This window comes from Hylaeus anthracinus, unplaced genomic scaffold (genome assembly GCF_026225885.1).
Source record: "Hylaeus anthracinus isolate JK02 unplaced genomic scaffold, UHH_iyHylAnth1.0_haploid 11989, whole genome shotgun sequence".
NCBI lineage: Eukaryota > Metazoa > Arthropoda > Insecta > Hymenoptera > Colletidae > Hylaeus > Hylaeus anthracinus.
The window spans coordinates 10921519-10948279 of NW_026534337.1; the positions used below are offsets into that span (position 1 = coordinate 10921519).

Genomic DNA, 26761 nt, shown 5'->3' on the forward strand with positions numbered 1-26761 from the left:
ATTACTTGCACTATCCTCGAGGAACAATTGGCTAGCATGATATCCCTCCTACATGAGGATTTAATAAATTCAGGACTTTGTTTCCCGTTTAATGTGATTAAACCGTGTTTCTTAAGAAATTTGAAAATTATTAGCAATAGCTGGATAGATGGTTTACATATGAGGGCATCTATCGTATAAGGAGGGCGTAAATCGAGCTGACAAAATTTATGTATCGTGTCATTCCTTTCATTCCCAAATAGCGGACACTCCCATAAAGCGTGATTTAGATCTTGCTCCAGATAGCCGCACTGACATTTTGGATCACCAATAATCTTAATTCGGAAAAGAGAGGCAGCCAGATGGTAATGATTTGCGCGACGTCTATCGATCCAGGAAACGAAATCTCTGGGGAGGATTTTGTATGCAAACCATTGTTTTGGACTAGAATTGTAAAAATGATTGAAAAACTTGGTACCCTTAAGTTTGGATTCTTCGGGAAGCCACTCTTCCGTTTCAATTTTCGCGCAAATCTCTTATCTAGGTAACAAACTCGAGGCGGAGCGAAATATTTATTTATTTCTGAGGATGACGTACGCATGAATTCGTTAGATCCTTTTCCTTTCTTCTCGTCAATCTCGATTTATACGTACCGATCTCAACGATCTCTCCACTCTCTTCTGTTTCACCCTAGTTCTCAGTTCAATCTTTTAGCGTTGCATAATTTCTCTCGCACTTACCGTTGCCTCTTAAACACTACGCCTATTACTTTCCTACGTATTTCCAAGTCTAACTCTGGCTACTAACTTCTGAATATTATTCTTGCCCTGTTTCTTAAGATAGTCCGGCATTAAATCGCGTCTATATCTACGGTTGCATTCTAACCTTTCTACTTTATTGTACCGCACCGGGGCTTGTACCTCCTTATCTCTAACGGTTAGCATCTCACGAACAGTCCCTGTTTTCATTCCGCGACTGTTCCATTTCGTTCTCGGTGTACCTGTCTCTATCGAGACACGTTCGAATAATGAAAAGCTGCGACACGTTAACCCTCTCGCTAGATAAAATCCGTCCGCGAATTGCAGTTTAAAAATTGAATCGAAATCCGATCGAGGTCCGATCGCGATTGTTTCGCCATTGAAAAACAAAGTTCGCCAGGTGTACCGAGCCGAGAGAATAATCTCCGAAGGATTAATCACCGAAACAGATAAATTTCGTCGAATCGGTTTGCATTGTAAACGGCTGCCGCGCGCATAAAAGGATTAAGAAGTATCGGAGGAATTTCCAGTATTATAAATGGCACCATTTGCTCGGCTTTTCTCGTTTTCTCGGCCGGCGATGTTGTTGTCTGAAAACATTTCCTGCCCGAGACGTATTTTCGGAACGAAGCCGTGCGGTTTGTTCATGGTCTGCTTTTGCTCGCCAACGAAAAGACGCCCGTTTATCCACCGGGAATAAATGGAAAGGCGAATAATAGAAGAAGAAAAAAAAAAACACTGCCAAGCATCCGGATAGGGAACGAAGGGGGTGCAAGGGATAAGGGGAAACGAATGTACCTCGAATAACGTGTATAATATCCATAGAGTCTCGAAACTTTGGAAAACTACTCCGGCTTGAAGTGCCGCGAGGATCCTTTAACTCTTGGAGCGTCCAGCACTTGGATATTCCTTCTTTTCGAGCTGTCAGGAGCTTCTCGAAACTGCGAAACAAACTAACTTTCGCAATTTAATCGTTTAACCCTTTCCGCTCGAAGTGCTAGTCGCGCCGTTGGACTAATTTTTCCAAGTCTCCTTTCTGTTATAATTTTCATCCGCGACGAAAGTAGTTTGATTAAATTTCTGGGTGCGAGGGGAGGGTGGGGATCGGTAGGGAGTATACAAAGGTATTGTATCGTATATTACAGCAGGTATATTAAATTTTCACTTTGCTAGTCACACGAGAATAGATAATTACGTTATCGTTCTTGTTACGTTCGTTTATATAATCTAAAACTTTCGAAATTTATACAGTCGGTGTAACAAGTACTCGTACAGGAACCAATTCAAAATGGAACTTCATATATTCATTTTATTAATAAATTTTAGGGGATGAAGTAACTAACCAACATTCCTACATATTTTTAGAGTAGATTTTGCGTAAATTCAATTTTGTCACTTTTAATGTTAACCTCTTATTTCTTTTCTTATTAGTTTTTATTTTAAAGTGGCTGCTGTACGAATACTTGTTACACTGATTGTATATAATAATTTTCATGATAACAACGAACTGGCCCGTTACGTCGCGTAACGAAGGTAATTTCTCGGAGACATTCGAAAAGACCATCTCTCAGTTTCTTCGAGTTCTTCCCTCGTTACAATTTTTCACGTTCGAATAAGCGCGCGTCGAAAGGTGACGGATGAAACGTATCGGGGATGTCTAGCACTACGTGTTTGAACCGAGCAGGTAGGGCATCATCCACTTCGGATGCGAGATGAAAGAGAGAGGGCGAGCCATCGATGTGTTACAAGTGTCTCTTTCAATGGAAAAACGTCAATTCTGCAGATTCGCGGCTGGGATATCGCCCCGAATGCTCTCAGCTTCGTGACCCACAGTGCCAACTATTTTTATACAATTTCCTTTAAGTCGCGCCGCTCTCACGGTGTGTTTCGGATCTCGGCTCGCTTCTATCCCGACAAGGAAACGTGCTCGAAATTTGTATGCCTCGAGCTACCGAATTTTAATTCTTTTGTCCAGCGAAACTTACCAAAGAATACATGTTCTTTCACTTTTAAAGCAGCGCACGGTGCTACCAAAAAATGGCGGAGTTGTGGATCTTTGAAAGAACGCTGACTTTTCCGGTTTTCCCAATTTCTCTCTGTTTCTCATTATCTGATCGAGACGTTCGAGGTCTCATTCTGTAGGTACTTTCGTCATCTATATTTTAGCTCTTCAGGCCATTGATATTGCTTCATTAGTTTTTAATTTATAAGCAAAAATCGAAAAAAATCACGATTTTCTTTGGATTAATATGTTTATATCAAGAAAACGGAACAGAGTTGGAAGTGAAAAACATACACGTATTAATCTACATATCCCCTTTTCTGTTAATATTTTTGTCACACAAAAATCCTCTACCGATTGGCCTATATATATATATATATATACTATATATATTCTTATGCCGCTCGGAGATTATTAACATACCAGTTCATGATACAAGAACGAAGAAAGAAAAATAAATAGAAAAATTCTTCGTTCGCCTCGAAATTAAGAAAAAAATTGCCGGCAGTCCATTCTTCCGTGGCAGCCTCCCACAGAAATAATATTCAAAGCGCGGAGCGGGCGAAGTTCTCGGGATTTCGAAGACCACCAGGCCGGTGCGTCGCGTGATTTTTCTTCGTCTCGCTTCCTCTAGCGCGCGTTACGCTCCGCGATCACGTTCGCGAAGGAAATTTCGAAACGAGGCGGGTTCGAGCGGACAATTCGAGTTTGCTCTATTTTAAAACGATAGATAAGAGGAGTTCGACGATCTTGACGGGTGCCCGGACATGTGTCTAGGAGTAAAAATATCTCGAGTACGGCTTCGAGAAGAAGCTCCGTTTGCGCCACTGGTTCCCCCGAGTGACCGTGCGTGCTTTCAACGACACTCTAATTCACGTCGTTATAGCGAAGTTAACGGTGTCCTCCACTCTGAGAGCACGGTAAATTCGATTCTTTTTCCTCTGCGTTCTGTTACAGCTCCAGACGTTCAAATTGCGTCCCTAAAGGGTTGAAACTCGAAAAATTGGGGAAGTTATGTGCGTCGAAAGGCGAGACGTTGGAATTTTGAGGCGTTCTTTATCGAAATAAAAATGCATAATCTTGTGGGTTGAACTTGTAAAAATATTAGTTTCCACTGCTTGTCAGTTACACTGATCCACGACGAATAAAAATCTCTCAACTCTCGCCATAATCGAGCCCAATCGTGTATGTTTATTTGAATCATGTGTAAATACATGTGAGAGGGATGAAAAACCTATTTTTAACGGCGTTCGAGTGAAGAATTCATAAAGAAGCACCTTCCTTTAGTAGTTTTAGACCAGAAGCCCCATTTAACAGTCGATCGGGACGAATAGTCCTCTTTCAAAGGTAGGGAGCTCCCGTTCTGCAAGAAGTATTGGAGAATTTCCAATAGATATCGTTCGTTATCGAAGAACCAAATACCAATTGAACAGAAGGAAGGCGTGAAAAGGAAAAATGCGGATCATTGATGGTGTCGAATAGAGGGGAGAGGGAATTGGAGGAAGACGCGATAAATTTGAATAGAAGCATTCGTCCTCGCGTTCCACGCGCTGATGCGATGTATACAGCGAAACGATGATCGACTTCTGAATCGCCTCGAATCGAATTAATATGTTCCAGTCTCCCAATAAAATGAAATGATGACGTGTATTTAATATTTAGTGTATTTAAACAGGTCGAATATCAACACATCAAAAATGACAACAGATCAGATCGTCTCATAACTTTGAAAACTCAAAATTTACACCTTAATACACATCTGTCTGAAATATGGATTCAATTTACCGTTCAATTTGTTAGATATGATCGCTTGATTTTCGTGAAATAACATCGCATATAAACATTGTTATATTTCACGATTGCTTCGAAACGTCAAAAAGAATTTGAAATGTCAATATCTCTCACTCGTAACTTAACCTGACGAAAATTGAACTCAAAGTTGCCGCGTCCTCGATTTCATAATTACTACGTTGAATAAAATAATACTTAAAAATTAATTGCAACTGGAATTGTATCAATTACTCCTTTTTTTTTTTTTATAAAAATCATAATCATAGAAAATCATATAATTATAGAAAATATATCGTTATTAATACTTTCTATATTTGAGTTTTGTTTCGACGAGTAGAGTTGGGAAAGTAAATTTATATGAAGAAAAGTAACTCGTGGTTCATGCGTCGAACGTTCCTGCGTAATTATGCGCAATTGGTCCAGTGTTACCAATCAGTAGAGAACGATTTATTAATATAATCGTCGGATTACAATTATCGAGGTCCTCGTATAGCCATGTACCCGAACTTCTCGGTGCATCATTTATATCGAATGGCTCGAAATCTCCGAAGACGGAGACCGAAGTAGGAAGAAAGTACGGAGTCGGAAGGTAAGAGAGAAATTGTATATTTCACGACCCGATCGGCCGTCTTTCACAAAGTCTGGAGACGACTTTGTGACACTGAAATATTGATATCAGCGCGGAAAACTTGGCTCGTATTAAGGGACAATAGAATTACGTTGGATGCATTGGGCCGGAAACGATGCTCCTTCGTCCTTCCCTTTGTCACCCCTCTGTCTATCCTTTTATAAGTTTCTTTCCTCCGTCGCTCTTTATTTTGCTCCCTTTCATCCCTCTGGCTTTTTCATAAAGCTACCAGAGTTTTACGAGCGACGTGTTTTTTTCTTTATAACGTACAGTATCTTTTCTTTTTTTTCTTCCTCTCTCGACACTCTTTTTTCCAAACTTCGCTCTTGTACTCTGTACAGGTATTTTCGTTGAAGTGGCAATTGCTTTCACAAAAGACGTCGTGGAAAGGAGAAAGGAGAAAGTCGAGAGAAAAAAGGACGACGGACGTTGGGGACGTTACTATTGTTTGCACGCGAATTAACAACTGTAATTGAAATTGACGTTGTTATCGGTGGATTCCTAAGGGCCTTATCTCGGCCGTTTCTAGGTATCGATTTCTGGATTGTTAATCCGTGAAGTTCTAATTAATGGAAGCCAAATGACCTCGACCGCGCGAATCCTTGTCGGAACCAGTCGGCTATCAGCTTCACGGGTAATCTTAGTACCAATCAAGTATCGCCCTTAATTGAGATGCTAGATCCGGGTTACTAAATTATAGTTACGGGAGCGATTATTGCTAAAAGTGATTTTGATCGCCCGCGAGCAATCGCAGTGCTCTGCTTCCTGTCGAAAGTCGAGTGCTTGCCACCCCTGACCATCTTGAAAGGGTGAAAATTGGAAAATATCGAGTTTAACTCTTCGCAGTTTAGATTTTCTGATTTCGGTACAGTACTGTCTAGCCTCGCTCGACTTAGGACAGCAAAGGGTTAAAGTTGTGTAGTGAACGCGCCTATCATGCCCAAGAATAAAAAGGCAAAGGACAACACGAATCGTAGGGTACGGGATTCGTCGCGTAGGTAAAACGATCGACTGTGAATCGGAGGATCGTTGGTTCGAATCTTCGTGATTTATTTCTCGTTTAGACTAGTTGTGGTATTTAACCCTTCATTTACTGAATTTCTTAAAAGTTTTTAAAATCTAGGCGTCCATTACAATCTAAATTTTATATACCGCGAGACGCAACTAGTCTGAAATATAACGCCATTAACAGGGGATGATTCTTTGCTTGAAATCGAATCGAAAATGAAGAATGATATTTTTTCATAGGAAGCTTCGTTATCGTACAAATATATCGAAAGGTATGGCTAACCATATCTGACCACGACTGGCCAGTTCTACTAATTCTGACATTGTCTAATGTACCATACTTCTTCTATGCAAACTGCAATTTTTTAAATGATCACAACTAATCGACATGGACACTAACATAACGGAGTAACATAAATTAGCAACATAAGTAGAAATGGTGAGTAATGGTCAGACACGCTGTTCAAGTCGTAAATGTGTTCCAAGGAGATTCAAGACCAATTTTCTCAAAATTGAAAGCTACAATTAAGAAACTCTGTTGCTCAGCTAGTCACTTTATACAATTGTCTCTAACAAGCTTCCAAAAGAAAAAAAGCTCGTGCTGTCATCCAACAATTAACCGTTTGAGTCCCAGGGGGTATTGAAAAAACATTGTCGAAGAATCCCAAACAGCGCAACCGTGCTTTCTCTAAATAAGTACTACTGGGTTTTCTCGCCATCGAATCTGAACATCGCGATCGCGAACTTAATAGAAGTGGACTTGAAAATCACAATAAGTTTCAAAGCATTTAATTAATACAGTACCACGAAAAAATCGACGGGATTTATAAGTTCCGGCAGTAAATAAAGGGTTAAGAAACGCGAATCGACGTCCTTCTATGTTACCGATGTCTTACGCATTGGAAAAACTAATAATTTCTTTGCTTGTAAGGGCGGACCCTTATTTACCGCGTTATATTTACTATGTTATGAAAAGGGATCAGAGCACGTGCCAGTAGGTGAACGGGTAAGCGGCCCAGCTCACCCGATGCTTCCGTGGGAGCAAAGTGGTGAACTAAATTTAACTCGTTAGCACCGGTCGATGTCTATCTTATGAGCGAGCGCGACTCTTTCTATCCATTTGATGCGGGGAAACTTTATTAGCAGCGATCGCTTTCCCATCGAAACGCGGGCAAACAAAATAGAAGAGCGTCGAAGTTCAAGCTTACGGCGCACGTTTGTTCGGTTGAACGTCCAAACACGAGCACGCAATTGACAGAAATAAAACGATCCTCGGTGGCCAGACAAACAGTTTCGTTTGTTCGTTGGAAAAAAGCAAAGCAATCGACGGGGCTGCTGTAGAACATTCCCAGTGACCCAATCACAACGTAACTTTGCGTTGCGAAATAAGCTACGGTGTACTTTGTGTCAACGTTTCCACTTACCCTTGGATTTTGTTTACAAATTTAGAGGTACCGTAATAACTTCGAAAATGAGGTTACTCTATTCAACACGTATATATTATTTTTAATTTTTTTTTTATTTGTGTGTATCGAGAACAAACGTCGATACGGTACTCGTCGATATTCCCTGTGTGAGTATTAATGAAATAAATATCTGTGGACGTTGAAGCACTGCTTGATATGATGTCGACATTTATTAGCACACCAAATTTCACGCGCTTCCGATATATTCGTGCGATACAAGGCAAATAACGTCCGTTTTGTTTTATCAACTTGAGATTGGTATAAATCTTCCTTCGCAGTTTTCAGTCTTCTTAAAATATATTCACGCGATTTTATAAATCTTTACAGTGGAAGCGATTCCACCATTTCGTACCAACGTTTCCCGCCAGCTTGGAAAATTTTGCAGAACGAGGTCCGGGATATCTACTACTTACTCCGTTCCGTAAAACTGCCCACAGTGGTTCGATAATATTCAAATCGGGCGACTGCGCTCGCCAGGGTAGACGTCGGAGTTTATCTCGGTGCTCCTCGAACTATGACTGAAGTTTCGCGACCGTGTGGGTGGGCGCATTGTCATCTTGAAAAATGGCACTGTTGTCGGGAAACAATATGGAGACCATTGTATAAACCTGATCATTTGGAACAGCGTTTCTCACGTCGAGATCCCCGAACGTATCAGTGGAGATTGACGAGCTTTAGAGTAGAACAAAAACTAACGAGATAATAAACGAGACCATTGATCGGCGAAATTAACAGAAATCGAATCGGCCGTTTGTTTTCCCCGCTAATGAGCGAGATGAATAGTAATCGAGCCGTCCGTAAACCTATTAGCCGCCGAATCCGTTTCGATATTATGCGAATGAGTTCGTCGGAATCGGGCGGCGCCATCGCGTAATTCAGTCGTCGGTTGATTATCGGGAACGATACGCTCTCGAAAAATGCTGAGGAAAGTCGGATAATCCCGTTCGGGGCGTAACTGCGACGAATAACTCACCGCCGATACTTATCGAATCGATTGTTCACGGAAGCGCTACTTTTATACTTCCGCTACGACGACGATCGATCCAAGTACAATTCGCGAATTTCATATCGCATTCTGTCAGTTTCAGGGACAGCTGAATCATCAAAATCCTTCCCGTCTATTTTCCCCGCGCTCCCCAGAGGTGCCGAGTATTGATTTGAATTCAGCGCGGAACGTAAAGAATGGAGGCAGGCTCGATTAACAATTTCAGTTACGAATTTAACAGCTAAACGAACTGAAAAGTTTAGTTGCGAAACGGGGCTTTCTGTTATCGTTGAACCGAACAACGAAGGCAAAAATCTAGAGAATCCATGGGAAAATTTGCGATTGATGACAGGATGCTATGTTATCGTTAAGCTGGCCAACAAAGATAAGAAGGGAGTTACGCAATGTTATAAAATTGCTCGTGGAAAAATTCACACAGTAAAATTTACATTGCACTCCATTTGTCCGAGGTCCACGAAGTCTTCTTATCGCCACCCTCCGAAAGACAGTTTCGTTTTAGGATGTACCTTCCTCCCTCGAAAAGCGATTTTTCTCGCAGGGGGTGTTGATACGCAAGAGGGATTAGTCGAGACAAACGGAGAGAAACGGTTCGATCGTTCCCACCTCGAATGGAAACGCGGCGATTTCCACTTTTCCGGGGAACCGACGAATTATGTTCGCGAATTCCGGCGATCGTCTGACTCATCCGTAAAATGGGACTCGTCGTCTATCTCTGAATCTATTCGAACGCGTATCTCCTACTACGACGCTTTATTCGCGTCCCCTGAATCACACGAACGCCCGCCTAACGTGCGTCACGGGCGTCTTCGATCATCATAGGACGCAGAGGAAACGATTCTGCTCGAAGAATTATCGTCTCGATCGAAATTAGTTCCACGGAGCTCGGATCGGCTCTCGGAACGTTCGATTCAGAGGAATTTCACGTTTTTTCTCTCTTCCTCGACGCCAGCGTGCGTTGGAACGTGACCCGTTTCGATAGAGCGCTTTATTTGGACTACAATCGGGAGTTCCTTTCACTGTTGGATGTGGAAAATAGAAAGAAGAAAACAAAAAAAAAAAAAGCATCGCAGGAAGAGATCCCTTCGCGAGACAATGGAAAAAGCGCCGAATGCAATTCAATTTAGAACAAAGCGATTCTCAGACGCGTAAACGTCGAATAAAACTCATTTAATCAGTCGTCTGTGCTTTTAAAGCTCGGGGCAATTTCGCCCTATGGATCAGCTGCCACGCGTGCTGGCAATATCATAATTGGAACGAAGGGAGCCATACGAGCGAGTTGCGAGTCCTAGATCGCCATTTGAATGCCAGGAGAATACCGAAAGATCAGGGGAATGAGGTGGAGAGAAATTGATGATGATCATCGCTCGCAAACTACTTCGAAGAAGTCGATGATAGGCGAGTTTTTAGGTAGATATCGTATCTTAACCCCTTACCCTACGATTTACTCTGCACGGTCATACCACGTGTCTTACTCGTGCTTTTCATCTTCGACACGAATTCCTTCCATATTTTTAACCCTTTGCACTCGAGAGGCGACTCTCAGTCACCACTAGGTTTCCTATAGGTTTAATTTCTTTGAAAATCGAAGTGTCGTTCAGCCAAAGGTGACCTGATTTTCAAATCTCAAACTAGAGATCTCATTTTCGAAGTCAATCTAAGCGTAGCATTCGTGACAATAGAATGCTAAGAAAACATCTTGAGTTGCTGATAGATACCAGAATAAAAGGCCTCGAGTGCAAAGAGTAGTACCCCAGGGGGTACTACTATATTGACGCGTATTTTTTTAAAGTGGTATCCCCGTTAAGCATAATCATTTTTTTTCGCTATTTCATGGATGCTTGTTTATATCCTAAGAAAGACCTTTCGAGAATTATTAATAGTTTAAAAAAAAAAAAAAAATTTATGAGAATCATCTATTTTTAAAGCTGTTACTCTGGAGTCCCTCTTCAAAATATGTAAGTTTGCAAATTTTGCCGAGCTCTGCTTTAGTCTGTAACAACGTGTGAGACACGTGACGAGGAATTCGAACGGACTTCGGAAGAATAGACTTCCCAAATTGGCTGTCGAAAGACTCGACACAGACACACACGCGACAATTTCCACATTCTTGTTTATTTCAAAGGAATTCAAAAAGTACATTTTCAAAGCGTCCCTCCGCCCTTAAGGGCTTCCTGTATTTGTAGGTCTGCGTTTCAAAGGGACCATATCAACACCGACCACCGATTTCAGACAAGTTCACGCGACGAGAGCGAGATCTCGTGCTCGACAAGCTCGCCCGCAGGTAGAACTTTCTAGTATTTAGGCTCACTAAATATAGCGTGAGTCTGCTATAAATCCCAGGCTCCCGGACTCGCCGAAACACAAGCGCGGCTTCTGTCGCGTCGCGTTCCACCAGCCGCGTCGATTTTTCTCCGTTCGATTCGAGCGCAGAAACAATCTCTGGCTCGGCGAGGACGACCCCGTAATTCTCGAGCTTCGAGGCTTCTGTTTGACAGGGACGTTCTAGCGACAGGAACTCGACGTCGCGTTCCATCGTCGTCAGCTGGAATACCGAGATGGGAAGGCGTGAACAAAAAAATCTTAGCATTGCCCCAGATGTCTCGTGTTTTTTCGTTTCTCACCGTCTTGTCGTTATTACTTTTTTCAACTTCTTTCTGGGAACGATCGGGCAACTGGGGAGGGTCCATCGAGGACGAATGAGTTTTTGATAAAACTTTGATGGGAACGAAGTCGACGGCGAGTACGAAGTATATTTTATCGGGGAAGGGATGATTTCGTCGTTAGACAAGGCAAAACAAGGTTCTGTTGTTCGTAACGTTCGCTGGTATCAATCCAGGAGAGCAGACTGAGAAATCCATTGTGTCGGGGTGGAAACAAAGGCTCTGCTAATTTCGAGAGTATCGGTTCGCACGTGAGCTGACTATCGATGATTTCACTTCGTCAGACGGATATAATTACGTCCTTTGACTGTGGAATTAGTTTCCTCGCCGACCTGCGTCATCTTCGCCACGATGTAACGAGCGCATCAAGCGCGATCGCCGATGTCTCGAAAAGTCAAAACCAGGCGGGGGTTCTCTTTCGACTTGTTAGGTGAAATTTGACTAGTAAACAAGCAGAACTCATTTGCTACGTGCAACACGTTCGAACGAATCTTATGCAATACCGCGAAAGGTATTATACATATTTGACCATGTCAATTTTTGATTTATATTACTATATTTATATTTAGGTTTATGTACCTCGCGAACATATTTTTAATAGCCCAGGAAGTACTACTATATCGACGCGTATTTTTTTAAAGCGATTACCCCCCCGTTAAGCCTAATTCACTGATGACTGATTATGTATACTCACGAGGAAAGCTTGTTAGGTATTCGCCTCCGGTTGTTTTGATTTTTGGATATGTTTCAAAGAACCGAAAAAATAAGATATACGTATTTTTTTATATTGGTCCGTTTTCATATTCAGGGGGTGAAACGACCCCATGAAGTTTCAGCTGGAATAAGCTATTACTATAAACAAATTATTTTTGATAAAATTTAGGGCCAGATTTTATATGCAGATAGAAAACCATGAAACTTTTTTGAAAAAATACGTATATCTTATTTCTCGGTCCATTGAAACATATCCAAAAATCAAAACAATCGGAGGCGGACACCTAAAAAGCTTTCCTTGTCAATAAATAATTCAGAAAATGGCAAGAAAACATTTTCTTTCTCTATTTCATGGATGCTTCTTTATATCCCAAGAAAGATCATTCGGTAATTGTTAATAATTTAAAAAAAAAAAAAAAAAAAAAACATGAAAATTACCTATTCTTACAGCTGTTATTCTGGAATCACCCTTAAAAATATGTATGTTTGCAAGGTCCCGAAAGGTGCAAATCTTTCCGAGCTCTTTTCTACAGTACCTGGTACTTAATTCGTGTCATTTTCAGCACTTCTCCGTTTATGAAAAAATAATACTCGAACCAACAAAAACGTGCAAAATAGAGCTTTTCTTTAGAGCGTCCAACTGTGAATATAAGCCCTTGAGCGGATGGATGCCGATTTACGTCGGGGGTGGGCACCAGGAAGTGCTGTTGACGTTCGCGCGGGAGAAAACAACGAATGGCTTTTAAGTTCGACCGCCTTTTTGAACGTTCGATCCATTCCCGCGACCGTGGTGACGTCTATACACGGAACGAGTACGGCATTAAATGTTAACGAGGGATGGAAACAAGGAGCGGAACTGCTTCGTCCCGCGGCCATAAATATTTATCGCCTCCAGGGCGAACTCACGAATCGTCTGAGGCGTTGCGGCGCCAGATTACTGGTCTCGCGAACGCCTTTGGAATATTTACGGGCCGAGTTGACCGCTATCTTTCGGGGTCTTTCGTGTCTACCCTCGCCAGGAAAGAGGCGCTAAGCTGATCGAGGGTTGCGTCGTTGCGAGCGTATCCTTCCGCGTCAGGATCATTTCCTAAAGGACTCGTACATCTGGAAAAATTCCCAGGAATGGCCCTCGGGGGTTGGAGAACGCTGGTCAGGTTCCTCTTCCGCCAGGCGTCCCTGTGGACGCGGTTACCACTTCGTTTCCTTGATGCTCTCATTTCTCTCTCTTTAATTTATGGGATCTACTCGTGACGTCAAAGAATTAAATGCTGCGAAACGTCAACCTTACCCCCTCGGCTCGAACAATTTCCCCGGGACGTTAAATGTCAGAGTCCATATTCTTTGGTACGACGTCGGCACTTATCGCCCTTCCATAGTTCCACTTCTTTGAAACTGTATAAGACGACACCGGTGATGGTTATTACGTGTTTCATCGGTCGACTATGAAGACGTGACTGTTCTTTCACGGGTCTCCTGTTTAGGTGTCGACATGTTCCTGAAGACTACAAACGGTGTCAAGCGTTACGTTGACGGTTCAATATTTATACTAAATACCGAACTGAGGCGATAGAACGAGACGTGATTCCTTTGATCTCTTTGTTTGGCAATTTAGCAGGCAATTATGTCGTCAAAAAAAGGGTAAATTAGAATGAACGCGACGGAACTTGTGCAATCTAGGATGGGTGTCTTAGATACCTAATTATTTAACTCTTTGCACTCAAGAGGTGACTCTCAGTCATCATTAGGTTTCACTCAGCAAATCTATCAGCAATAATGTTTCTTTAAGTTTAATTTCCTTGGAACTCGAAATGTCAATAAAATGATTGTCGGTGCGGTAAAGGTGACCTGATTCTCAAATCTGTATAGCTTATAATTCATGGCAATAGAATGCTAAGGAAGCATCTCGAGTTGCTGGTAGATACCAGAAAAAATGACCTAGAGTACAAAGGGTTAAGAATTCAATTTTTTATTACTGTACCACGAAGTGTAACCCTCCCAGAAAAACTGGCCGAAAGATTTTCGTTGACCAATGTTAATCGTAAAAGTAATATTAACAGTAAAAGTAATGGAATTGAATTGAATGTTTAGGTCACGGAGGGAGGTTCGAAAGAGCCCAGTGCCGTAGCATGCCGGCGAGCTGCAGCGGGTGGTGGGGCGTCTCTGAGAGAGCGCGTCGATCGTCGTCGTTGGACGTCTGCACGGGCGTCTGCTTGGAGGCCGAGCAGGGTCCTGAGGAGCGTGCCTGCGCGTGTATAACAGGAAGAGGAGTAGGCGGAGGCGGAGGCAGAGGAGGCGGCAAGCGGAAGCGCAGAAGAAGGGGGCGGAGAAGAAGAAGTGAGCATCGAAGCGGAAGCACAGAGCTGATAGAAGCGCGGAGGAGCGACCGATGAGCGCGGGGGGGGATGGGGGCTCGGGGTTGGGCCCCCCTGAGCTGCTGGGGGCCCAGCCGACTGCCGCGACCCCCCCCATCCTCGGGCAGCACCAGAACCCCCAATATGGCCAGGACGGACAGCAAGCAACCGCGCAGTCGCAGACGGGCCAAACTCTCGGGACCAGCACAGGTGCAGCCAAATCCGCCCCCAAGCGGCCGGCTCGCAGGGGTGGCAAGCCCCCGCCCGACAGGCCCGTTAGGGCTCTTTTCTGTCTACCCCTCAAAAATCCCGTGCGCAAGCTGTGCATCGACGTCGTCGAGTGGAAGTATCCTTTCAAACCTTAACCAACACTCTTATTGTTCTATTGTACACTTTCCGTGTATCCCATCTGTATCTTTAAGCTTGTTTCCAGCTCCTGGAGGGATCACGAAAGTAATTTTCCAAGTCGTAAACAAGTACCTTAGCCCAAACAGTCTGAAAATTTCTCCCTGCAATGTCCTGTTTTCTCGAACGCACCCAAGTATTATATAACGAGAGGTTCTTATAATGAGATCATGTACATATTTAGTTCTTTTAACCGGGGTAAATATTTTACGTAGCCTTGCCGGGAACTTGTTTACGACTTTATTCAAATTTTCAACATAATAACGTATCGACCCGACTTCCTGCCCTTGCGTCAAATCCTCGCCAAGGGTGAACAGTAGATTACGAAGACATTAGGTGTAACCTTTGCCGGCGATAACGTAGTAAAAAGGTTGCACGTAGTGTCTCAGGTACGAAGACATTACACGTAACCTTTTCACCGCGTTAATGTCGAAATAGGTTACACGTAATGTCTTCGAGCGCTATTCTTAAGAGAACTCGTCTTGAAGAGGATTTAAAGCAAACTCGAAATTACGAACCTGTTCCCGACGATTCGTCTGGGCGCGGTCACCAAGGGGTTAACTGAAAGTAACGTTTGTTGTTTTTGTCGCCCACGTAAAACCGATCGGAAGAAGCGGATCAAAAGGGTTTTTTCAAACGCAGAAGAAAAAAAAAAAAGGAATACAAAACGTTACTCGCTAGCAAAGGGAAAGCTTTTTACGCTTTGCAAGCTCTGTTTATGTTTAAGAGCTTTCAGAGTCCTGGGAAATGCGCAGTGGGGTCCACGGTTCCCGACGGAAATCGGAAAAAACGTCGAACAAAAGTTTCCCCAGCTTTCGCGGCTCGACGAATCGTCGAGGGTGGATTGCCGTTATTTTTATTTTCCTTAGCTAGACCTTTCATCGACGCAACTTTACAGACCTTTCGAGTGGCTTATTCTCATGACGATATTCGCAAACTGCGTCGCCCTGGCGGTCTACACACCGTACCCGTTCGGCGATTCTAATCTGACCAACCAGTATTTGGTAAGTATCGATCCTATCGAGGTAATTACCTCCAATGAATTCAACGATGAATTTCTTTTATCGCGCTCTATTTTCGTTTCTCTACGACCTGAATTCAGTTCCACGTGGCGAGTGTGTTAACAGTCCCACGAACCTGCTGCGAGAGGTAGAAAAACTGCGTTTGGTTTGTTTTCTAATCGTAGCATTTTTACGTTACGCGAAAGACCAACAAAGAAAAATTTAATTATCAATCCACGGAACACGAAGCAGAAACGTCGAGTTTCTAGAAGGGAACGAAAGCAGGCCAAGCCGTAATATGCATTGAAAGAAAAATTCCCCTCGTGTTTCAAATTTTTTCGTTCATTAATTTTTGCCGCGGCGCCGCGATGAAATTTATCGTCCCCTTTTGAACAATGTATTTTTACCAACGAGTTTTCGTAATTAAAAGAAATTGAACGAAAACGATTTGCGAATTAGAGCGCTCAGTTTTTCGATGGAAATATCAGCGCTTTGAATGACGGGAAGCTATTAAAGTTTTAATAAAAATCAAAATACTCGTTGGTGCATCGCTGCAGGATTTCCAACCTTGGCTGCGATATTAAATAAATGAAGAAATCCGAATTTCATACAGTCGTTATATAATTTTTAAACTGTGGTATTTGCAAGTAAACGAAAGTGGAATAAAAGGACGAACAAACGTCGTTTTCAAGTATGGTTTAAAAACACATTTTCGTTGAATGAACAGGTACTTATTGACACGTGATATCAGTCATTCATTCTTCCCACGTGTTTCTAAAATATTCCAATTTCTTAAAATTGAAGGATAACTTAATGGAAAAATTTGAAATTTGCCCTCTCGCGTCATTTTACTAATGATTCGTACGCGATATCGACGCGACCCCGAGACGTTTTCCGTTTCGTTGATCGAATCACCGTTCGAACAACGAACTCGGCAGCTAGGAAATTTCGATTCGGCTAATAATAGAGAATATAATAGGAATAACAGTTCCCGTTCATCGAACCATCGCGCACCGGTCGAGTTATCGGTAAATAAACTGTCCAAGAGACAGGGTTGATGGCATGAAATTTATTCAAGCTGAAACCTCAATAATTGTTCAATCTTGCTGACATGGTTTTGCACCGTAGCCCACTATTATTGGAAAACATGATTCATATATATGAGCCAGTAGACCAGTCAGACAGAAAAGTAGAGCTTTTATTAAGTACCACGTCTTACAGGAACGTCTTACGAGGGAAGAAATCTGCAAGTTTAACGTTCCTTTGCAAGAGTACGGATTAAATAGTTCCCTCGTTAGTAGTTCTTCCGTCTGTTTGCTACTGCACAAGGACCTTGATCACGTTACTATTCACCAAAGCATTCGCGACGCCCACCAGCAACTAATAGCGTTCAGAAATTTCTTAATTTTGTCGTTGGAGGGTTCGCCGAACCCCAAGCCTTTCGTGAAGGCATTCGAAATGCTGAAGAAAGGCGTCGGGAGGGGGAAAATAAATAAGCGTTTCGCCGATGAAAGAAATCGTTTGAGGATCGTTGAAACTAGCGTTGAACGAAGGTCTTGGTGAATTCGAGCTTGAATAGAATCGAAAGTAGCGAGGCCGTGTTCTGGAAAATGGGTAAAAGCTTTTTCGAGATGATACGGCAAGATCTGGCCTTCGAGGCGAAGCATAAAATCCTTTATTAGTGGGTGGGCTTTTTCCAAGGCTTATCGCGGCCGATAGAGCAAACTCGTCTATGTCGCGTCAAACCGGAAACTTCTGCACAAGCCGTTTCGCACATACACGGTGTATCGTAATGTGTGGTCGTCGCTTCGGGAATAGGTTTAAGCCACAAAGACCGTAAGAGGCTCCTACAGGCTGTCCCTTTTGACCTCATTTTCAAATTCGAACTATTTTTGCGTAGGCTCTATCGACAGATATTATTTTTCCTTATAGAAATATCTAAACGCTCTAATTAAAATGTTCCGTACTCGTGGCTTCTACGAAGGTCTCTCATCGATCTTTTCGCTTCCTCCGAAAAATTCAAATCAAACTTGCACGCAATGGCTGCCACGTCTTTCGTAATCGAAAGGTTAGAACGCCTTCGAAGTCGTTTCACGAAAGGGTCTTCGTCTTTGTCGGCTTCCCGTTGGATCGTTTACCTCGCGAACACTCCGTTCGTTCACCGATGTGTGTCAAGAAGACCGTGAATGAGGCAAGTGAGTATGGACGTTCTTGATCAGCCATTGATAAACCACACCGGCGCGCAAGTAGTATAACAGTTCAAGAGCATTCCAGTAGATACGGACGGACTCGATCAGCCACTCAATTTCTGCCAGACTTGCAGGCTAAGCAAAAGTTAAATAAGATTTCAATGTTCCCGTACGATGATTGGAAATTTTACAAGCACAAACATCGTCTCTGGCAAGATTGGAGACTTCGGTAGGTCAGGCAGCAGGATATTGATAACGTTCGTGAACATCCAGCGACGTCGTTCACAAGGAAAACGCAAATACAGGTCTGGAATATTATGCGCACTTGTGGAAAGTGAAACGAGAATATTATTGTAATAATTTGGAAATATATTCAACATACATTCACTGTATATTCAACACACATTGTTTGTGGTTGTTTACGAATAGACTGCGGATTTTATGCATTTATAACATGAACTAACATAATAAATGAACGTAACCAAAGCGTGTGTACACCTCTACGTAAATTGAAATAACAATATCAATATATTAATTATAAAATATATTCAACGTTACGTATATTTTTTGTATGTTCTCCATATAACTGTACGCCATAAACGCATAAAATCAGCAAATATCACGTAGATACACAGTTATTTTGAGATATTGAAATTTATAAGCAAATACAGCGTCGAAACTTGTCTTGCCTCTCAACTTTTCTCCGTTATTGGAGAATTGTATCGGTGTTCCGCTGATTGAGGTCCCATTGTACCGCATGGCAACAGAGTGATAGTTCTATTGCCCCAGGGGAGTGTCATGTTGCTTTGCGCGATAGAAATCGCCAAGAGCAAAGCCACGGGGTAATATAATACGAGCCCGAGCCAATCGGCTATTCCGATGAACCAGTGATCGATCGATTTCGGATATTAAACGTAATGGACGCCCCGAGAGCATTCTCGCTCCTCTTTTATTCCTGCTCATGGTATTACGATCGCCTTCGAATTTCCTCGTCGTCGCTGCGACGCGACCTTCGTCCACCCCTCATATTTTTCTTTGCATTTTCTCTAGCATTCGGTTCGCCCTGTTTTTTCTTTTCTGTTTACTCTTTTAGCATCGTTTCCTTCGTTTTTGCCGTGTCCGTGGAAGTACAGAGACTGTTCGATACGCAACAATCGAGCAACAGGCGTCGAGTTACGAGTTAATGCACGTTAGACTTATCGATTTGTAGGTGCACAGCTGTGCTTTGGTTGCTCCGAGCAGTGGCGAGTGATTGTGTAATTGGTAGGTGGACAAACTTGGCTGGATAGATTTAATAAATATCCGACATTCCTTCTTACTTATTAAATACAAAAAGTCGAGAACGTTTTGGATCTATTTTAACGGAGCCTTCTTCTGATAATAAATTTGGTTCTAACGTATAGTGTGTATGTAACGGGGTTCTTAACACCTCCATTTTCTTCTACCTACCTTCATTTCGTATCACTCCAATCATTTACCGGCGACGACACGTCCACTTCGAGCACAGAATAATTACCTACGTTTTCGCTCGTAATTCGATGAAACGCAAATACCGTGACAAAATGCTTCCAACTCGAGCATTTAACTCCTGCGAGTGTCGCGTATGTAAATGTAATCCGCGCTCGTGAAAACTTTTGATACCCCAGTGGAACGAAAACACTATTCGTAAACGCGGAATATACCAAAGTTTCCGTCGATTTTTCCGAGGCTGACGAAGTTTCTCGATATACCTTCGGACTTGTACGTGAACGATGCCCCTGGCGAAATAAAATTCAGCGACTCGACCGCTTCCGCTAACATCGGATAACCTTCCGATATCGTAATTCCGAATCAATTTCACCCGTAACCCGCGAACACGGATTTCACGTGATAATTTCGTTCTTCGAATGTAAACCGCCGCGAGCTTTTGTAATAATGGCAGAGGGATCGGTACGTGCAGCAATTGTCACGAGCTCCCGTCGATTCTCTCTCTCTCTCTCTCTCTGCGATGACGCGTGAGACTCGGCGTACGTCTGCAAAGGGTTAACAATATTGTCCCTGCACTTAGACGTTCCGTGCTTAATCAGAGGGAACCGTTTACTTTCGGGCGTGTCAACAGTTTGACGCGTACGGCGAATTTAACGTGCGCTCGATTAAACGGAAGGATCGTGGCTCTTCGACCGTTCCCTTGAGCGTTTGATGCTGCGAGGTCAAAGGGAGAACGTCTACGTCACTGGTTCCGAACTTTATTAAACGCGACCACAAAAAGGATACTCTCTGCTCTTAACATTAACCTTTAAACGCCCTGTGTTTCAAATTTGACACCGGAATTTTAAATCGAATTTTAAATCGAATTTTAAATCGAATTTTAAATCGAATTTTACACTTGCAATTGGTTTGTTTTTAATATTTGGCTATGTGTACGTCACCATTGCATGATGTTCTTTCGAACAAAATTGTTCAAATGATAAATACATCGATACTTTTGTTAGATTTAATTTGGAAAATCAGGCTTCTAAGGGTTAACGAGCAGAATTTCGTGTCACCACTTCGTTGAAAAACACTGATCTACGTGTTGTCTGTTTCAGGAAAAAATAGAGTATATATTTCTTGTGATTTTTACGGTCGAGTGCGTAATGAAGATCATCGCTTACGGCTTCGTGGCTCATCCCGGGGCTTATCTCCGGAACGGGTGGAACATACTAGATTTCACGATAGTAGTTATAGGGTGAGTACAAGCGCATCTGACTTTCACAGTGAAAACTTTCTCTGTTGCTGGTCTAATAAGCCTACTTAAAAGTTTATATACCTAATATAAATTTATATATCTAATATACACTTGGTACATATTGTGCATGCATTGCTTCAACACGTTGGACGCTAGACCGATTCTCTTGACAATTTCGATCAAATTACCCTGTTTATTTTTGTAACTCCCTCGAAATTCAAGAATTTCATTTTATTTTCTTTAACATTTGACTTTCAGAATTATTAGAGAGACCGAAAAGTAATCAAAATTTTATCAACATTTATTTATTAAAGAAATCTTAAATACCAATCAACAAAATAATTTCCATCATTTTCTAACACTTTTCGCCAGCGTAAAGTTGTTCGATTCCCTTTTTAAAAAAGTCCTACGATTTTTCATTGGAAAACTCGTCCAAGTCGAAGACATTTCGATTAATTTTCAGTGTCCCTAATAATTTTGTTAGTTCTTCGGTGAAATCACCTGTATGTAGATGACCTGGCGATCGACGTGTTAATGCCGATCCTCTCGTTTACTTATAATTTATTCCAATTTATCAAGCACAACAACGACCAATTTCTTGGTATCGCGAAACCGTCCAAGGTTCCCTAGAACACGCTTCCCTGGAGCCTAAGAATATTTATCTGTGCGAGTAGTAAGCACTCCGTACTAAAGCATGACCACAACGGCGTCGTGAAAGTTTCGATCGACGAAGATCGAAAACCGAAAAGCGCAGTTATTCGTGGAAGCTGGATCTCCGTTCGCGTTTTGACGATCAAATCGTGGAGGGACAGGGGTGGGGGCTGGATCAACCGGCCCGAAACTATCGTTAGCGCGCTTTTCTGCTCGTATATAAGTTTATCGGTCCGTCGGGAGGAAACACGTGGCCGTCGTAAATCGCCGATTATGAGAGTCGTTCAGACCAATAACGGTAGCTTCGGGGCGCACGGATTTCACCGGCGGGATTCTCTTTTCGAATTTCATCGGGCCATTTTATTGGCGTGTATAAGTCGAGAACGTACCCGGATCATCCAATATCGCGATGACATTGAATCGGCACGCGACCCTCTTTGTTTCCTCTCGCGCGCTCCACTTCGATTCAACGAGTTTTCTGCTTACCTCGCGAAACAAGAGGGTTTCCTTCGTTTGCTCTGGCGCCTCTGCGGCTGAGTGCTTTCAATTTCGATTCGAGTTCTCCGCCGCGGTGTTTCGTCGAACGCCTACCGAGTACGCGTTGCGAATTTTCAGGCAATTGCGGCCAAACGTTCTAAAATCAGATTTTCTAGTATTCCGTGTCTATAATATTTCCTTTGATTAGCTTCGTGCAATGTTTCGATATTTGTATCTCTAGTTAAAAGTTTATCGGACGAAAAGGTTTTCTTTTTCGAGCACACGAGAACCTTATGGGGTCGTATACGAATCCTTCGGGTCTTCCTGCGGAGACGATCGAATGGACGAAATGAGCGTTCTCGATCACAGGACGGATCGTTTAATTTCCATATCTCCTTTTTCCAGCATGGTGAGCACGGTGTTGACGATGCTCATGAAAGAAGGCTTCGATGTGAAAGCGTTAAGAGCTTTTCGAGTACTACGACCTCTCAGGCTGGTCTCCGGAGTACCAAGTAAGGGGATTTCCATATCAAAGCGATAACTCTGACATCGGATCCGCGCAAGGATACCAGGACGCTGCTGGTAGTCCTTCGCGTATCCTTTTTCGAGAAGAAGATTGCCTAGACTTGATCCACATTTTATTCGGCAACCTTGTCTCTCTGTATTTATCATACAATAACAACAAGCAGTTTAAGCAAATTCTAACAGCAATCTGTGAGAGCGATTGCTTAGTTTAGACCCCGATATTAATTTTTTACATAGAAAATGTCTGCTCGTTTATTAACATGGTCCAAAGGAGGCAAGCTTCCCCTACACGGTCTTCCATGAGGTGACAATTAACGGTCTTCTTCGACGTGTTTCAGGTCTTCAAGTGGTCCTAAACTCTATTTTGAGAGCGATGATACCTCTTCTACATATCGCTCTGTTGGTTCTGTTCGTCATCATTATTTACGCTATCATCGGCCTCGAGCTGTTCTCTGGGAAAATGCATAAAACGTGCCGGCACAGTGTCACCGGTAAGTGTGAACATTCTCGAGAGATTTTCGCGGTATTACAGGTGCCGTAGACGCTACAATCAAGAACCGAAATTCGTAAATATGAGCATTTTGGGGCAAATTATTTACGAAATATGGATAATTAATGAATATATACGCCGGAAATCACGTATTGGAAATTTGAATATCAAATGATGTGTGGCAAATAACGTATTAATTAAATCAGTGCAAACTACGCCAGGATAAATTACAAGTTATCAACAAGTAGCTAGTATAAAACTGGGTCGCCTTTTAAAAACCTTTAATCGAAGACACCGATTTTTCACAGATTGTTCCACTCGGTATTAGCAAAACAGAATACCTTTTCACTCTCTCAAGAACTGAAAGACGTCACGTACGTTCTTTCTGTTCAATTTAACCGCAGTTTGCTCTCCCGAAACGTGCATAAACATCGCCGTAGGTATCGTGGCCCGTCGGAGGTCTTGAAAATCGAATAGCCGCGGGCAGTAGGGTATTAAGCGATTAACCGATCAGTGCTCGAGGATCCTCTATAATCTCCAGTTAACTGCGTTTAATCGGTTCACGGTATCATACGTACGGTCGGGTGCTAATCGTACAATTGGTTACCCGTACGGTTAATCACACATTCGATCGGATACTCTGCCGCGGCGAATTTCCTCTCGAAACGTTGGAAAACGGATCGAAATTACGTAAGAGTCCTGCGACGGTCCATCGATCGGTACCGGCTCCGGGATGGGTTCCTTGAGAAATGAAATATCGAAGAGAAGTTGGCAACGGACGCTGAGGGAGTTCCCAGGTTAACCCCGAAACACACTTTCAAACCGGCGCTATTTTAGATATGATTCAGCCGCGGCGACAACTAACGTCTAATTATTCTTAGCGCGCGGAACGCGAGCTGCGTGGCCGACTAGCGCGTGTCCCCAGTGGTAAACAGCTGATTCACGAGGGGTCGCTAATTCGCGTAACTACGATATTAGCGCCTGATCGGCCACCTGACAGAGTTTCGACAACGATTTATAAATGAATTGTAGGTTTTAGGAATGACGCGTTATAACGCCGTGGGGGACAGAAACAGGGTGCGATTTGGGGGATCGAACCAAAGAAGGGGCCACCACACTCGATGGGCTTTCCATTGTTCGTTGAATTCAATTTTATTTTAACACTTTGGCTGCCAGATATACAGTCCGTGTAAGAAGTATTCGTACAGCAACCCATTTAAAATAAACGAAGCTAAAATTTTGTTCTTATGTAATTAGAAACTATGTAATTTAACATAGTATTTATTTTTCAAAATTCACGAACCCTATCCAGACCGTATCTACTGTTTTCTTCGACGTTAGACCTTCCCGATCTTTACTTTTAATTCTTTAGCGAAAATGCCTGTCACCCATATATGGGGATCGACGTGTTAAGCCGGCGACTGACTTGCAACAGAACGCTGTAATGTAACTGCTCGGCACGAATCGTACGGTTCGACACCAACGTTACATTACAAGGTCGTTTTTGGAATCACGAATGCTCGCTTCGAACTCTCGGCTGAATTCTCTCTCAGTGCTTTCTACTCAGTTCAGTGAAAAGTAGACGATCAAAAAGGTTCGTGAAAAAACCGACAGACCAGTGGAGCACGATCGAGCGCAAACCGAGCGCAAGAACGGCTCGGTTCGTCGCTCGCTAGTTCGCTAAAATAAACGAATGCTCGCGTTACATTACAATGTTCTATTGCAAGTCGGTCGCCGACTTTAGATGAAGATCATGCGATCTAAGCCAGTGGTTTCGAATGCAATGAATTCGCAGACGCCCTAATGGACGACCCAACACCGTGTGGGCCCGAAGGCTATACGTGCAGCATCTTGGGGGACGAATACCATTGCAGCAAGCAGTTCTGGGAGGGTCCGAATTGGGGTATCACGAATTTCGACAACTTTGGCCTGGCCATGTTGACGGTCTTCCAGTGCGTGACGCTCGAAGGTTGGACGGACGTGCTCTACGACGTAAGATCAATTTCGTTTTATGGACTGCTAAGTTGATTTCCTCCTTGGAACGTTTCACCGGGTTGTTTGGACAGCCCGTGCCGATTTTTGGTAGGTGGTACAGGTCTAAATATATCAGGAAAGTTGAAAACAAATAACATGTGAAATGGTACCTATGTAATTCAATAAATCTATATTAAAATTCAAACGTGCCTTTGAATTTTTCTTAAACAGTGGCACGAACTTTCTGAACAACCTAATATATGTATACGTTTCACGAAAAAGGAATTATCGGACGGTCACGTAATATCCGTTATTACCAAATATCCTCCTTAAAAGTTTCATAAGTGTCTCGAGCTCGCTTCCCTAGACGAAATCGAGATGCTTGAACGTTATTAAGTCTTTGTGCTTTCTTCAGGCTCATAAATGATCTAATATATTCGACGTTTTTTTTTTTAAACTTCTCCCCTTCAGATCGAGGACGCGATGGGCAGCTCGTGGCAGTGGATTTACTTCATCTCCATGGTGATACTCGGAGCATTCTTCGTGATGAACCTGATTCTCGGTGTGTTGTCCGGGTGAGTACGTCTCGTACATGAAACACGTTTAAAGAGACGCGTCACATTCACGAGAAAAGTTCAATGAAACAGTATCAATACAACCGCCTGGTACAAAACGGTTAATAATAGCGCTCGTTAAGAGTCCATACATCAAATATCATTATATTACGATCGATAAGTATCCCTGCGACGAAGTTGAAGCTCTATCCGCGATTCAGGAAAGTTAGCAGAACTCAAACTCGGTAATGAAATTCCTTACCAAGGAAGGAGAAAGTCAGGAAAATGATCGGCGAAGAGACGTTTCGTCTGCCAAGAGTTTGCACCTTCGTTATCGACGATTCAAAAGTGATCGAGTAAATTCGAAAGTTAGAATCGATCTTTGGGAGACGATCCTTTCAGCTATTAACTAATTGCGGATCGTGCAAAGCTCCTTGTATCGTCCAAAATTTTCAACAAGAGTAACTCTATTACACAAAATTTATTTATCGTTGACACGTTGACTGCCATATTACTCGTGAAAATTTATATCAGTCTAACACTTTGTTTCTATATTACTGGAACTTACTTTGGTTGAATTCGAACTAGTACTTATTTTTGTAATTTCCCCAAATTCATGAATCCTCCTGTAGATTTATTTTGTTTAACATCTCTTTAGAATTAATTTATTTGATTTCTTAGCGAAGAGTCCTCTCACCCATACATGGGTGAAGTTAAAACATTACGTTGTCCCAAAAGTTTTATTTTATGTTTTACGCCACATTGCTGAATTGTACAAGATTCATTTTGCTCCGTTACTGTTGCAACATCGATATCTATGAAATTAGATTGTCTATTTAGATAATCACAGTCACACAAAATAATTAAGCGCAACTCACGAAAGAAACTGTTGGGCCAACCTAATAATTATTTTGCTTAGGTATGCGCGACATGCCATCTTAGATATCGATGCGAAGTCAACCTCGAGGAGAATACGCCTCGGTTAGGATTAAAAACACGTCCATCCCTGATAGAGTGGTTTGTTTTTCTCTTCCTCGGAGTCGTTATTCGACAATATCGGTTCCTATAGCGTCGCGTGGTCCCCCAGGAGATCTCTAAATATAAATACCTCCTAGTTTACCTTCTGATATACGCCATCGCCACCGCGTAGCGACAACGGAGACGGAACGGAGCCAATCCGTCGTTATCTAACGTCTGATTTACGTCATGATTGTTACTTTCCCCTCTTAGTCTGCTATATCGAAACTTTATTGTACTTGCGTAGGGGTAGTTGTAGTTCCGTAGGGGTCTAAACGAAAATAAGGCGCGGAGGATTCCGTGGGGCCACGATCCACCGACTCACGATCAACCATCACCGCACCCTACCATTAGTCTTCTTGTTCAACTCGATGTTCTTGTATACCGAAGAACGTGAGACTACAGTTT

At 42.6% G+C, this 26761-nt stretch overlaps 1 protein-coding gene across 5 annotated transcripts in view; it reads left to right on the forward strand.

Moving 5' to 3' along the window:
• LOC128887869 (muscle calcium channel subunit alpha-1) overlaps positions 1-26761 on the forward strand; it is a 68826-nt gene that overhangs the window by 9699 nt on the left and 32366 nt on the right. For all 5 annotated transcript variants that reach the window (XM_054144315.1, XM_054144316.1, XM_054144317.1 and 2 more), the window contains exons 2-8: positions 14101-14709; positions 15667-15772; positions 20526-20665; positions 22199-22305; positions 22657-22809; positions 24604-24800; positions 25254-25357. In XM_054144315.1, the coding sequence (XP_054000290.1) occupies positions 14399-14709; positions 15667-15772; positions 20526-20665; positions 22199-22305; positions 22657-22809; positions 24604-24800; positions 25254-25357 (1118 nt within the window). In that variant the 5' untranslated portion in view covers positions 14101-14398. The remainder of the gene's footprint in view (positions 1-14100; positions 14710-15666; positions 15773-20525; positions 20666-22198; positions 22306-22656; positions 22810-24603; positions 24801-25253; positions 25358-26761) is intronic.